The 15499-nt window shown below is 42.6% G+C and overlaps 1 protein-coding gene across 1 annotated transcript; it reads left to right on the plus strand.

Moving 5' to 3' along the window:
* Positions 1 to 414: 414 nt before the first annotated feature.
* On the plus strand, positions 415 to 14980 carry pik3r6a (phosphoinositide-3-kinase, regulatory subunit 6a). Its single transcript, XM_031563918.2, has 6 exons — positions 415 to 676; positions 5084 to 5204; positions 8165 to 8238; positions 10891 to 11005; positions 11959 to 12029; positions 12867 to 14980. Exons 1-6 carry the CDS (start codon positions 598 to 600, stop codon positions 12980 to 12982), a joined length of 576 nt encoding a protein of 191 aa, XP_031419778.1. The 5' UTR covers positions 415 to 597; the 3' UTR covers positions 12983 to 14980.
* The last annotated feature ends 519 nt before the right edge of the window (positions 14981 to 15499 follow it).

The following is a 15499-nucleotide window of genomic DNA, read 5'->3' on the forward strand; positions in this document are numbered from 1 at the left end:
GTGTACTTGTAGAACAACTTGTAACACATTAGACAGGCATACAAAACATGGTTTATATGCAGTATTTCTATTCTTTGTTTACATTTGTTAAATCTGTCCTGTATTCGTTCTGTAGCATTGCTATTTGGAAAGCACAGTGTGTTTGTTTGAGAGGTGTGTTTTGTATTTGTAAAACATGGAGTGACTGGTGTAGCATATATTCTGTTTGTTTGCAAATCGGGGGGTATTTGTACTTTTTGTCACTAAATTGATAAACCTGCTGACTCCATCATGGACCTGGGCCATGCATCTGTCGGAACATCTGTGTTGTATTCAGTTCCTTTTGAAAGCGCAAGATGGTGCTATCGGGCAACGTAAAGTTAATCGGCGCGCAGATCCTCCGATTCGTGTTGAAATCCACACAATCGCTGAGCTCAGGGAAGGATTCACAAGCCCTTGCTATTTTATCCAACAATTTTGAGCTGGACCACAGGATGTCGGATTCGACATTTATCATATTTGTATGACAACGTACTGATCAAGTCGCATCTTTGTGTAGCTAAGTTCTTCAGTTGTTGCCAGTTTCTCTGTTGAAGTGAAATCCTTCACAGTGGAGTGATGGACAAGGAACGGAGAGCCTCAAACCAGTACGGGTCCCTGGAATGCACTAAATGGAACACAGAGACCGACAAACCAGGTATAGTTTTTCTCCCTTTTCAAAAGCTCTGAAACATGATATCTTTTTAGGCTACCCATACGGCTCAGGTTACTTATCTCCCAGTCCGGCTCGTAATATAGCTTTTATGTAAATGCAGCAGCATCTCTGATAAGGTGTAGAGTAGCTCAGTGTCTGTGTCATCTGGTGATGTAGGCTACAGAGATAAGTTATTGACCGGAATTAAGTAATGACAACGATCTTTTCATTTACGACAGTGCCTTGTGATAATGTTCTTTCTACTGCAAAACAAAGTACAATATTGTGGGCAGAATTGAATAACTTTACAAAATTGCAGCCTACCAGCTGGCTGACCGACAAGACCGATTTATCTGGGAGTTTTGCTTAATTAACTAATCAAGACCCAATTATGGAATTAGCCTTAACAACGTAGCCTATTCATCGAGATCCTGAAAGCACAATAAATTAAATATAGATCTATGTTAGTAATTTCATATTTAAATACATTCTAAACATGAAATAAGTAGCCTATACATTTCTACATTTCTTTTCGCCAATAATTTGCTCATACCAGCAAACAAAAGGGTATGCTGCACAGCATCAGCCAAAATTATTCAAAATGACATTAACATCCTAAGGAACACCGCTAAATTCATTGCTAGATGCATGCTCTTCGTCTCAGCAGTTATCCAAAGCCGTTTATCCTCAAAGAAACAGTTGGCAGCTTGTTTACAGCACGCAGCAATCCAGTGTTTGGTCATTAAAACACCACTACTGATTTGTAAACTATTGTTATCTAGAGAATTATTTCATCTCGGCCGAGCTCTGACCAAATGAATAGGCCTACAGAAAGATGACTTAAACCCAATTACAAACATTGGCAAATCCTTTAGATTCCATTCCTCCTAAATGTAATGCATTCGTCTGTGGGAACCCTGGAATCCTATACGGGTCTTTGTAGTCACCAACAGGCTTTTACTAATTGGGATGCAAATCTACCCAAAACTCTTATCTTGCACATATTATCACAAGAGGACTACTGACATACTGTGCAAGAGCAAATATACATCACTATGGGTGGTCAGGTCATTTCAGATTTCCCCATCTCATATCTGACACAGCTCTTGAATCTGACCTGACATTCTGTCACTAGATGCTCCCTTGACCCGCTGGATGCCATGCTGGGAGCTCTTCTTCATTAGCTTGGAAGGAGATAGTGCTTCTCTAAAAACCATAGTGTACATGACAACATAATAGACCCAGGAGGTAAAACACCACCACAGGTTGCTGAAGGGAGGGGTATCATATGATTGACTGTCGAGCACAAATAGCTACAAACCTTTTGCGAAACCAAATAGCGGACTGCTTTTGATGCCTGGGGAGAGTCAGGCTCCCTGTTTGTTGTAGAATGACTTTGGGATGATGTGAGAGTTTTTTAGGGAATCTGTATATGAAAGAAAGTTATTGTGTAGGTACTCACAACATGTAATTAACCCTAAGTCTACATGTATACTCAAGCATGCATATGCATCCATGCACACACAGACACAGACACAGACAGACACAGACACAGACACAGACACAGACACAGACACAGACACAGACACAGACACAGACACACAGACACAGACACAGACAGACACAGACACAGACACAGACACAGACACAGACACACACACACACACACACACACACACACACACACACACACACACACACACACACACACACACACACACACACACACACACACAGACACACACACACACACACACACACACACACACACACACACGCGCACTTTAGAAGCAAGCATATGAACTTGCTAAGGCACTGTGAGAGATGATGATGGCTTTCTCAGTAATAGAAGCTGAAGGCTGGGATCAACCTGAACATTGCAAGGATATCTTCTGGAAAGAAAAGCACAGTGGCAGTTTCATATCAAAGTGTCAGCAGAGACGCTCAAAACAACACGCCTGTTAGGATGGGCCCACAATATTGTACAAGTACAAGTACATGTATCTAATCTCAGTACCAGACAGAGATGCATGAACATTGGTTATTGGGCTTGAATACATGTTCTCAAGAGGATGGAGTGTACAGGTTCAGAGTGACCCCCTTGGTCTCTCTCTAATTGATGGACTCGAGAGTACGATTATAACACAGCACAAGTACAACTGACCTGATGAGGGGACCTGACGGGATGACAATTTGAAGTGGTGTGAGGTTTTAGGATTGGCTTTGTTTTTGTTCATCACCATCTTTACTTGACTTTACTAGCTTGCCACAACTGCCCCTCATATTTAGAGCCCTTGCCATTTTATTTGAAGTTACGAAATGAAGAGATTGCTTGAAAAGAGTCGACTGATTTATTGTGGTGTGGTTATAAATGTATTTATACTTTCCCAAACTTCCTAACTAACTTTGAGTTGGGAAGCTCTAGGATAGTGAGAAGCTATTGGAGCTAACTTGGTTGTATAGTTCCTTATGCTTATTAAATATTATGTGACACATATCTTACACAATATATTTGAACCAGAAAAGAGAAGAATAACTATTGTGGGAGATAGTAAAAGAATAACAGGAACCTGGCAGAGGGGTTGAGGCCTTTCTCTAACCAAGCATGATGTCTGTGAGCATGATTAGTGTTGCCCTGGAGTTAAACAGTCTTATTAGAGTGAATGAGACAGCATATTTGAAAGCAAATACAACACACTTCCTCTTTTCTCCAACGTGTGAAAGGCGGCCATCTTTTCAGAACAAAACCAGAATCCTCAAAACAGCAGCTCACCACAGGAAGGCAGTGGTACCATTATATGATAATTAAATATGATAATTAAAGGATTGGTTACTGTTACGACCCGGCTCTTGAGCCGCAACATGAATTGGAGACAGACCACAGAGTTGTACGAAAATACTATTATTTATTTCTATATAACTTAAAAGTAGTGGCTAAAATGGTGTCTGCAAAACACCAGCACCAAACGCATGGTGTTCACCAGCCTCCAGAGCATGGTGGGAATGCGAGCTCCCTCTGAGGGCAAACAGCATGGCTTTTATCCACACCTCCTCAGGTGTGGACAATCAAGCTTATTACGTCCATTCACCACCCAAAGACTGTTGCACTGCCACTGCAAAGCCAATAGGGGTGTAGGGGGACGTAACAGTTACCACATACAAATAAATTAGGTCACGCTTTATTTGGATGACCCCTTACAGAAGGTCCCCTATATGTAAAGTCTCTGCAGGTGGACTATCCAAATAAAGTCTTACCAGAAATGAAGATATATGGACTGTTAATAAATGTAGGCCCCTCATTATACATGAATTGCTTAATGCTTTTTCATTAAGTTGAATATACTGTACATATACAGTATTTTCAGAACTTTATATAATAAAGCTATGAAACTCTCTACCACAAGTAATATCCCATTCACAGCTAAACTGGAAACTTGTAGGTGTTGATGAGGAAACGTTCAGCACCTTCAGGTTAGAATAGCACAGTGAAACAGCACTGTTGGATAAGTGTGACTATTAAATTCTATGAAAAATGTAATTTCAGAGTACGTTTTTTTCTTCATTCTGTTGGTTTCAGGCGTGAATCATAAAATGCCTGAACTCCATTGTGTGTACGTTATCAAAATGCAAAACATGTTATATATGTCTCCCAATCCTTTGAAGTCTTAGTTTTTTGTCTTCTCTTTCAACTAGTTCAAAAACATATAATAGGTAGTTTCTTTTTCCGAGCAGAAATGGTGGTCAGTTGTGACCAGTTTGCCATTTTGATGCTGGCTGTGCTGCTGTAATGATGTGTTTTGACATCGGACATGAGGAGAGAGGAGGAGAAGAAAAAGGGAGAGAGAGAGTGAGGGTGAGAGGAGGGGGGGGCGGGGGGCAGACCTAATTAAAAGCAGTTTTAGACAGGGAGTTATGCCAGCCCTGGTTAGTGCTGACACACAATCATTTGCACCCAACATCCAGTGTTCACCCCCAGTGAGCTGTAATTTCAGACCGCTTCTCTGGCACTGATTTATGACCCCCAAGTAGGTGTGTGTGTGTCTGTGCGTGTGTGTGTGTGTGTGTGTGTGTGTGTGTGTGTGTATGTGTGTGTGTGTGTGTGTGTGTGTCTCTGTGTGTCTGTGTGTCTGTGTGTTTGTGTGTGTGGGTGTGTGTGTGTGTGTGTGTGTGTGTGTGTGTGTGTGTGTGTGTGTGTGTGTGTGTGTGTGTGTGTGTGTGTGTGTGTGTGTGTGTGTGTGTGTGTGTGTGTGTTCATTTGTGTGTCTGTACGGCAAATAAGAAAGGATGGTCCTCCTGAATAGTGTTAAGATTTTTGTTGATTTTATGTTTCTGTAATTATTTACTGGGGTGAGTATTATATGTGCCAAACCACTGCAAAAGTAATAAGAAAATGTCATTTTGATTTCACAGAGGAGGATGTGGTGTCCATGGCCGACTCAACCATCACAATAGATGACATTGAGGGAGAGCTCTTCAAAATCGAGCGGATCCGAGACGCGTTAGTTCGACGCGAGTCTGAGCTGAGATACATGTGAGTATTGAGATACATGTGAGTATTGAGCTGAGATACATGTGAGTATTGAGATACATGTGAGTATTGAGCTGAGATACATGTGAGTATTGAGATACATGTGAGTATTGAGCTGAGATACATGTGAGTATTGAGATACATGTGAGTATTGAGATACATGTGAGTATTGAGCTGAGATACATGTGAGTATTGAGATACATGTGAGTATTGAGATACATGTGAGTATTGAGCTGAGATACATGTGAGTATTGAGCTGAGATACATGTGAGTATTGAGATACATGTGAGTATTGAGCTGAGATACATGTGAGTATTGAGCTGAGATACATGTGAGTATTGAGATACATGTGAGTATTGAGCTGAGATACATGTGAGTATTGAGCTGAGATACATGTGAGTATTGAGATACATGTGAGTATTCAGCCAGTCTCCGCGTGCCCAGTTTCTCTCCTGTCTATCTCACGCACTTTCTCATCCATTTAAGATAAGTGGCAGCTGTGACAGCTAGCCATATGCTCCCGCCCCGATGTTGCATTTGCATGATAATGAATAGTGTAAATGTGGCCTTGCCTCCTAGCCCCCAAACAACAGCCAGCGCGCCTCACTCACTCAAAGGAAGGCCACAGGTGCATACAATCAGATCAGTTGGTTTCCATGGTTGCTCACAATTAATCTGTTTTGTCACTATGGTGAGCGAGTGGGAAGAGTGGTTTAAACATTCCGTTATTGGAATATCACATTTGATTTCAATTAATCTGTTTTGTCACTATGGTGAGCGATTGGGAAGAGTGGTTTAAACATTCCGTTATTGGAATATCACATTTGATTTCAATGATGGGCAAAGATTTTGATCAGTTTGAATAAATTCGATTGCAGGTTTGTTTATATGCGAAATTCAGCAATCCCATCCATTTATAGCCATGTGCATGTGATCTGAAGAGGATGTACGCACATGCAAGAGAGATGCAGCATCAGGACCATAAGACTTACTAGAAGCATGAAGCTTATCAGTCATCTCACAGTGTAAAGTGGGCCAGCAGCAATCCACAATATACAGACTTAAAAGTGAAAAGTTATAGCCTGGTTGTATTGCCTGTCAATCTGTTCCACTTTGGGACAACCATACCACTGTTCATTGATTTCTTGAAGCGCCTTTTATGTTAGGTTAAATAGCTAGGTTAATTGTTCTGAACCTTTTGTCCATCCAAGTGTTTGATTGCCCATCCTGTAGCTTCCCAGTCTAGTTTTGGTCTGTGTCCTGAAACGCAGTGAGGCCAGTCCACCTTTTTGATAGTTTGCAAACAGAATGTTTGTCTCTAACTCCTGCCAGTATTTCTGGTGCCATATTTATTGGTGGTCAGCACGTTATGTACATACAAAAACATGCACAGAATGTTTGCAGTGAGTCTGATTATGAACATTCAAATCCAAAACCAAATGCCTCAGTGACTGTTGAGCCTTCATAAACTTGGATGGTTATAACGTAATCACGTGTAATGGGCTAAAGGATGACTCTTATGCACATAAATCCTTTTGTCTTACATGCCCACGCATACAAATGACGTGCTGTAACTTGAATGTCTGGCCTCATGATAGAGGATTACCAAAGCGTCCGCATGAGAGCGGTTATCTGCAGGCAAAACTTACGGCCGCCATCTACAACCAATGAAGGTTACAACTTTGATTTGTAACCTTGCGTCCCGCCGTATGCACTGGAAAGCTGTTCTTAGGTCAGTTATTTCCGTTGTCATCTCTCCAGAAGGTCCCCTTCGCTTTCATCACCCACAAGCATCTGATCAGCCAGCTGCCTCACATTAAAATTTCAGTGGGTTTGCTTTCACTGTTGCCAGCTCCTCTGTTGCATGTATATTAATCTCTCTCTCTCCGAATGACTTTGCAGATCAGAGGAGTCTGACGCATATGTAGCTCAGAGGAAAGAGATCTCTGACTCTCGATCGGGCTTACAGCTCGTGGTCACCCCAGATGTGTGGATGATGAGTCACGATCGAGCTCTAGTGATGAAACTGAGATGAGTCGGTTAGGAAGTAAATGAAGCCTCAGAGAGTTCAGCAGACTAGCGAATCGCATCGCAGGTGTGCCTAGTGACTCACAATTTGTCCATGCACCCAATTAAGCGAAATCACGCGAAAGTAATACGTGTATTACCTCGTTAAGTTTTAATGAACATTGTGAAAGGATTGTATGTATTGATCAGGATAAGGCAAAAGCAAGTCATTGTTTAGACATGCACAGCTAGCCACCAGAAAAGCAGTGGTAATGGTATTTCATGTGTGTGATACACTCTCTGGTGCTTCTCTCCATTCATTAGTAGTGAGCCCTTCATGGGTTGATGGTGACATGCTCACATTTGCTGCTTAAGAGGAAGCATTAATTGGCAGCCATTTCCTTCAGTCAAATGCCACCACTGCACAACTAAATTGCTTTTTTTCCTGTAACAAGGAAACAGGTGGACATGAAAGATCAAGCATGGCGAGTCATTTGGAGAGTTCGTGTAATGCCACAGGGAACATTCAGATCACAAACTAAACATCTCTGCCTGTTTGATGTGGTTTGGTAGTCTGAGGACATTGGAGAAATATGGGTCCCAGACGTCCAACACGGCAGTACCAAGATCACGGGTTAGGTTCCCTTACAGCCCAATGAAGTGATAAACTGACTTTGAAGTGATATGAAACGTGAAATGATGACTTGGGGCAAAACACATCTGGTTAATGAAGAAATATGAATGTAATAAATATAAATTTAATAAATATAAATGTTCTAGGTACGGCCAAGTCAATATTGTTTTTTTCTATCACCTTTTAAGAACTGTTTTTCATGACCACGAGATAACAAATCTGGTGTCTGTATTTGGTCGGCTTTTGTGATTGGCTGTGACATTTCAGGGTCATGTGACCACAATGGTATCTTATTCTCATATGTTCTCTTCATTCCCTGTAGGATGGATGACATTCAGCTCTGTAAGGAGATCACCCGGCTGAAGAAGGAGCTGCAGAAGCTGGTGTCCATTCCAGGTAAACCCCCTGACTCCTCTGGTCATAGGGATGGGAGTCAGTTATCTGCTCATAGTGATGGGAGTCAGTGATCTGCTCATAGTGATGGGAGTCAGTGATCTGCTCATAGTGATGGGAGTCAGTGATCTGCTCATAGTGATGGGAGTCAGTGATCTGCTCATAGTGATGGGAGTCAGTGATCTGCTCATAGTGATGGGAGTCAGTGGTCTGCTCATAGGGATGGGAGTCAGTGATCTGGTCATAGTGATGGGAGTCAGTGATCTGGTCATAGTGATGGGAGTCAGTGATCTGCTTATAGTGATGGGAGTCATGGTCTGACTCCTCTGGTCATAGTGATGGGAGTCAGTGATCTGACTCCTCTGGTCATGGGGATGGGAGTCAGTGATCTGACTCCTCTGGTCATAGGGATGGGAGTCAGTGGTCTGCTTATAGTGATGGGAGTCAGTCTCCTCTGCTCATAGTGATGGGAGTCAGTGGTCTGCTCATAGGGATGGGAGTCAGTGATCTGCTCATAGTGATGGGAGTCAGTGATCTGCTCATAGGGATGGGAGTCAGTGATCTGACTCCTCTGGTCATAGTGATGGGAGTCAGTGATCTGTATCCTCTGGTCATAGTGATGGGAGTCAGTGGTCTGCTCATAGTGATGGGAGTCAGTGATCTGCTCATAGTGATGGGAGTCAGTGGTCTGCTCATAGTGATGGGAGTCAGTGGTCTGCTTATAGTGATGGGAGTCAGTCTCCTCTGCTCATAGTGATGGGAGTCAGTGGTCTGCTCATAGGGATGGGAGTCAGTGATCTGCTCATAGTGATGGGAGTCAGTGATCTGCTCATAGGGATGGGAGTCAGTGATCTGACTCCTCTGGTCATAGTGATGGGAGTCAGTGATCTGTATCCTCTGGTCATAGTGATGGGAGTCAGTGGTCTGCTCATAGTGATGGGAGTCAGTGATCTGCTCATAGTGATGGGAGTCAGTGGTCTGCTCATAGTGATGGGAGTCAGTGGTCTGCTTATAGTGATGGGAGTCAGTGGTCTGTATCCTCTGCTCATAGTGATGGGAGTCAGTGGTCTGTATCCTCTGCTCATAGTGATGGGAGTCAGTGATCTGCTCATAGTGATGGGAGTCAGTGATCTGCTCATAGTGATGGGAGTCAGTGATCTGCTTATAGTGATGGGAGTCAGTGGTCTGTATCCTCTGGTCATAGTGATGGGAGTCATGGTCTGAAGCTGCAACAAATGTGGTCACTGACTTCTGGGTTAGCATTACATGATTTTTAAGTTTGAGAGAATGTGTAGTTTGACAGAATGTGCCATTTAAGAGAATATTCCGTCTCTGCAGCTTTGCCATCCTCAGTGAGTGGTTGCTGATTACCCTGCTGGCATTCTCCATATGCCAGAGGAGGAAGTGATGTTATTGTGCTAATTGGATTTGGCAGAATTTTTATTACATTGTTTCATTTGTAAAATGTGTGAATTTTCTCAGCCACTAGTCTCTCTGTGGCTGAGAAGTGTAGACTTAATTTTACTCCAGCTAAAAATATATTGAGCTGATCCAGAATGCTGCAACTAGAATTTCAACAAAAACTAAGAAAGGAGCACATTACTCCAATTGTCCAATCTTTGGGCTCCCAGTTTGATTCAGGATTGAATTAAAAGTGTTATTTATTGTCTGTAAGTCACTAAATGGTCTGGGTCATAGATATATCTCTGAAAAGTTGAATATAATGCTGGTAGGTCTATTGGATCTGCAAGAGCTGGCCAGCTAATGGTGCCCAGAGTTGGCACCAAGCAGGGTGAAATGGTATTTAGCTGTAAGGCTGCCCACGGCGGGAACCAGCTCCCCATGGAGATCGGATCTACCCCAACTGTAAACAGTTTTGCCAGCTAATTTTCCACTGCCTTCAATGAATCAGTTGGCTGTGGTTTGAGTTAATGAAGTGAATGCTTTTATTTTTATTTTTTTACTGCACTTTACACTTGTTTTTCACACTGTTACATTTATATCTTGGCACTGCTGTTTATTTTAGATTCCCTGTTGCCAAGGTTTTAAGTGTAAAGCACATTGAATGACCTCTGTGTGGAATGCTGGAGATTTCGGTTCCGGCACGACTCAAGACACAAATTTAAATAAAAAAAAAGGATTCTTTACTTAAAAATCTAGGAATAAACAGGGCAGCAAAACAGCGTCAACACAAACAACGTCAACACAAACAACATTGACAGACCCAGCACTGAGGAAACACAAGGGTTTAAATACACAGGACTGGGCACAGGTGGGCGGGGAACAACCAGACACACCAGGCAGTAACGAAAGGGCCGTCAACAAAGGCACATGGGACAATAACAGCACATGGAACACAGTAAGTAAACAAAGAAGCACTTGGCCAACCAAGGAAGTAAACACAAACAGAAACACAAGACAGGGCAAAACAAAGGAAACACATGACCAGGATCAGATCCTGGGCAGGATCGTGACACTGTGTATGATAATGTGCTATAGAAATAAACTTGAACCTGAACTTGAACAAGACTGCAAGACAGACAATTCAAAGTTCGTAAAGATTGATCAAAGGGAGGGCCCCCCAGCAATCATCGAGAGTCGCAGCAGAATTACTTTCTTATTGACGTGAGAGGTTTAATGGCATTCTTTTTTCAGATAATGACAAATCAAATGAAGACAAACAGAAGGAAGAGGAGCTGCTCCTGCAAATCCATAAGCTGGTGGAGGCCAGGGACTTCCTGGTGGACGACGTGGAGTTTGAAAGACTGAGGTCAGAGATCTCTCTCTCTCTCTTTCTCTTTCTCTCTCTGTCTCTCTCTCTCTCTCTCTCTCTCTCTCTCTCTCTCTCTCTCTGTCTCTCTCTCTTTCTCTCTGAGATCTCTCTGAGCATCCACAGCCAGCCACAAGACTCCCATCCTCACAAACAGCTTTCTCAGAATCCCTATTAACCCTGTGGCCATGGCGCTGTACTCTTTGCCAGGCGTGTGTGAAGCCCTTCATTTGCATGGGTATCAGACCTAATAACATGTTGTTCACGGAGAACATCTTCACTTCCTGGAAAACACAACAGGCTGACATGAGCCGGAGGAACACAAGCAACAGGGAAGAGGGCCTAGGCGCAGGGATAACAGATTGCTCTGATGCATTGTAAAGACATGAATCTAGAGATACAGGCCAAGCCAAGCCTTTATGTCATTGTTTATTTGTTAGGCTGGCAAGCCCAAAGGGCAGACCCCATATTGGCTTAACGCTGAGGCCCCATTGCTTTTATCGTCCATATTCTGCCATTCAATTTCCCCTCAGATCTCACAATGAGATCTCACCCCTGTGATATATTTTCACGAGGGCATATAACAATATTAATGAGGTTTTTCTTTCTCTGGTCCTCTATTTCTGTGATGTATATCCTCAGGCATCATGAAATAGTCTGGCAGGGCCTTTGTAAGTGTTCACATACGCTGTGTATTTACATTTCCTTCGGCGGTAGAAGAAAGGGAATACAATCAGTTCCTAAAAATGTTCCATATGCTTAATGCAAGTGGTGTCTGAAGAGAAATGTTAAACACACACACACACACACACACACACACACACACACACATTAGACGCAGAGCCTGAGATAGCCTGAGGGTATTGTGCTCAAACAATAGGAACAAATGACACACCATCAGTAACACGGCAACAGGGCCTACTACGATCATCATAGTTACCTTTCTTCAACAGGGAACGTGAGGAAGACAAAGAGATGGCTGATTTCCTGAAATCAAAGTTCCCCAAAAACTCCAAGAACAAAGGTGTGTGTTATCTTACTCTGAACGTGTAAAAGTGTTGGGTCTTGAATTGGTGTTCCTTTCACTTTGAGGCAGTTGTGTTTAATTGTGGTGAGTGAATCCCTGCTAAATGATAACAGTAAAAGTGTGCATCACTTCACTTGTACCAGTCACAAGGATTGAATGTCCTATACAAACATGTAAGCACTGAAAATACTATTGAAGAGTACATTCAGCAATAGCAATTGGTAAAATAATACTAGATTCTGAAGAATATTTTTCCTCCTACAAAATGAATTGCATAGTCTTCAAAGGTTAATGCCAAACAAGGAACACTTAATTAGAAGTTATCTACAAGAGGCCTGCCCACAGACATTTCCACTAGGTCAATGTGAATTAAATGACTGTTTGATCAGTGAGTCAGAATTGCCAATGTTGTCAATCCATTCCAAAGACATGAGATGCATTTCTCTCCTTCCATACTTTTCTCCCTAAAAGGGACTCAGCTTTTTTTATCTTGATGGAAAGAGTGGCTTCTCACAGCAGTAGGCACGATAGACCATATTATCTGTGGAGGCTCTTGCTAGGGAATAACATCACGCAACCACTCCTGTTGTGAAACTGTAAGCATCCCAGTGTTCTTAATGGACTATGTTTTCAAGAGCTGCACCCTCTCTCTCGTGGGAAAAGATGTGTTTGTATGTGTGTTTGTGTGTGTGCTTGTGTGTGTGTGTGTGTGTGTGTGTGTGTGTGTGTGGGGGGGGGGGGGGGGGGTTGCATCTCAACAGGCATATCTCAATGTTCTAAATGAAAAGAATGAAAATGATATCCAATAAGAATGTCTGTATTGATTCATTCCAGATCCCTCGTCCAGCCTGGCGTCCCGGGCCCAGCGGCCCTCCTCCTCCCCGTTCGTCACCAAGACCGGCCTGACCCTGCTGAAGGAGTGCTGTGGCTTCACCTGCTCCGTCATGTAGGGATGCCCCCGTGCCCACGTGAGCCGCCAGTGGCATCAGCAGAAGGTGCCGCCTCGGGCCCATTGGCTGATTTGTGGCAGCGCAGGGCTTGATGCGCGTGCCACTTGTGTCAAGTACAGAGGGAGTGTTTTCCTTGAAAGTTGTCTTCGTGTCTGTACTCTCTCTCCCTTCCTTCCTCCCCCTCTCTCTCTTTCTCTCTCTTTCTCTCTTTCTCTCTCTCTTGCTCTCTTGTCCTCCCCTTCTATGTCTATCCACCTATGTGCTGTTCATTCCATCCAACGGGTTCAGCTGTCAAACACTCTGCTGACTTTGCTTTCACCCTCGTCTCCCCCCGTTTCATTTCCCAGAAGGCACTGCAGCAGTCTGATGCGTCTCTGTTGTTCTGGCCGCCGTTCGTCATTTTTTTCAGCCATGCAGAAACATCCAAGCATCACTGCTGTAAATAACGGTCATTATCACCTCAAGGATTTGTTTGTAAATGCAAATCACTCATTTCCATTTGAACCAGGATTATAATTATGCAGAAAGCATTTACTGTCTTAATTCAGCACAAATCAATGACTTAACTGCATTGAGCTGACATTGCTGCCATTTTTTTATTCCCTCTGCAGCTACAGTAAGTCTTCATTAACAAGCAGCAGCAGCAGGAGCAGCATCCAGCCTGATCAAAATTCACATATGAATCTTCTATGGACATTTTCAGGCATTTAGAGCTTAGCAGTGCAGTGATTTATTATGAGCCTGCTTGGGTCAAATTAGCCTCGAGCCTTGACGTCTGTGGTGTCATTAACATCACAGGTATTTGATTTCCATGAGGCATAGGGGTGCATTGGCTGGACCTTGTTAGATCTAATTGGATATTAATGACCTGGTATGAACGTGTAATAAGTCAGATTGTTGAATGCAAAACAACCATTTGTGCCATTTTAACATTTTTAGCTTTACATTATGCAAAGCTGTTCCACCAAACGGACTGGTGATCCCACAGCCTTTCAAATTAGCAAGGACCTCCATGGCATTTCCACATAATAGCTCAGTAAGTAGTTTAAATGCGAAGCCAGAGTTTGCTCTCTTTGATTCATAGATTGTATATGAGCAAGTAAAGGGATAAAAATGCCTTTCAAAGTGTGTTATGTCAGTTGGATGACAATTGTTTTCAGCACAGACCAAGGCAAACATCTAACTGCCAATGAATCTGTAACTTCTTCAACTAAAGGGAATTGAAACCCTCCTTGATTACTTAAAATCAGTAGACCGTGGCTATACTGGAGCTGTGGTTTGAACGGAGAGCACCAAGGTAGCATTAGGGTAGAAAGACTGCAATGCAGCACAATGCAACGGATCTAAAGGAGTCTGCACCAAAATAGTTTGACATCTGGTATTATAGAGCACGGGTCTTACCAGTGTTCCACCTTATTTTCAAGCCTTATTTCCTAAACATCAACATTTAAAGCACTGCCAAGACTTTTATGAACTAAACTCCTTCCAAGGGAGTGGGGTTCGATTTATTTGTTGTAATCATCAGCTGTGTTTCTATTTGAAGTTGACAATGTAAAACCAGACAGATAGATGACTGTAGGATATTGTAAATAACATCTGCGTATGTAATAACTGTATGTACGTGAAACCTTCATATATTTTGGGTAGTGACCTGAGCGATGGTGTCAATGCCACTTTAACTGAAGATGCTGACGCACCCACTGCACCACCTATGGTGGTTAATTCTAGAGTCCCCTGTAGTAAATGGACCTGACACCCCCACAAAATTCATCTGGGACTCCATTGTGTCTTTGGGAGTCTGGGTGGTCATCTTCTCAGAGGGTGAACACTCTATTAAAGATAAAGAGCTCTTCACCGTGGAGACCAGTCTCCATAGTTACCAGAGAGTAGGCACTCCATACACGTACATGGACAGTTCGGATCAGGCGAACTTACTTGTCGGGTTCTCAGGCAGTGCATGGGTGTAAAGTAGGTGGAAATGTCCTCTCCACTTTTTCTGCGGGTTAATGGTACTTATTTGTTACTTTACTGTCTGACGGTTTCAAATCGAATATGGGTCTTCAATAGATTTTAGGCATATATTTATTTTTTTATAATTTATTATGTAGCCAGACGCCTGCGAAAGTCTGTTTTCTGTTATTTATGTGTAACAATTTGTTTTGTGGGTGTGTGAATTTAACTTCGATCCACACAACTGTACTGTAGATGCTTTCATCCTCATATTTACACTAATCTAGTTTTGAATGTGTTTGCTGTCACCTTCTGGTCTCTGGGGTATTGGTAAAAACAAGAAACTGTACAAAGAACATTTTACTCTGAAAACATTTTGAGGAAAAAAAAGACTGTCCTAGAAGTCAAGCTAACAGAGGCTAGTTTGTTTTTTTCTCGTATATCATCTGGAGAGAAGCAGAGTCAACCGATATTTGTCTTTCATTGTAGCCTCTCCTCTTTTGACAGAAGCATATCAACAAACACTGTTTCCAGTTATGTCTGCCCTTTCTTTCCACTGCATAGCAT

This window comes from Clupea harengus, chromosome 26 (genome assembly GCF_900700415.2).
Source record: "Clupea harengus chromosome 26, Ch_v2.0.2, whole genome shotgun sequence".
Classification (NCBI taxonomy): domain Eukaryota; kingdom Metazoa; phylum Chordata; class Actinopteri; order Clupeiformes; family Clupeidae; genus Clupea; species Clupea harengus.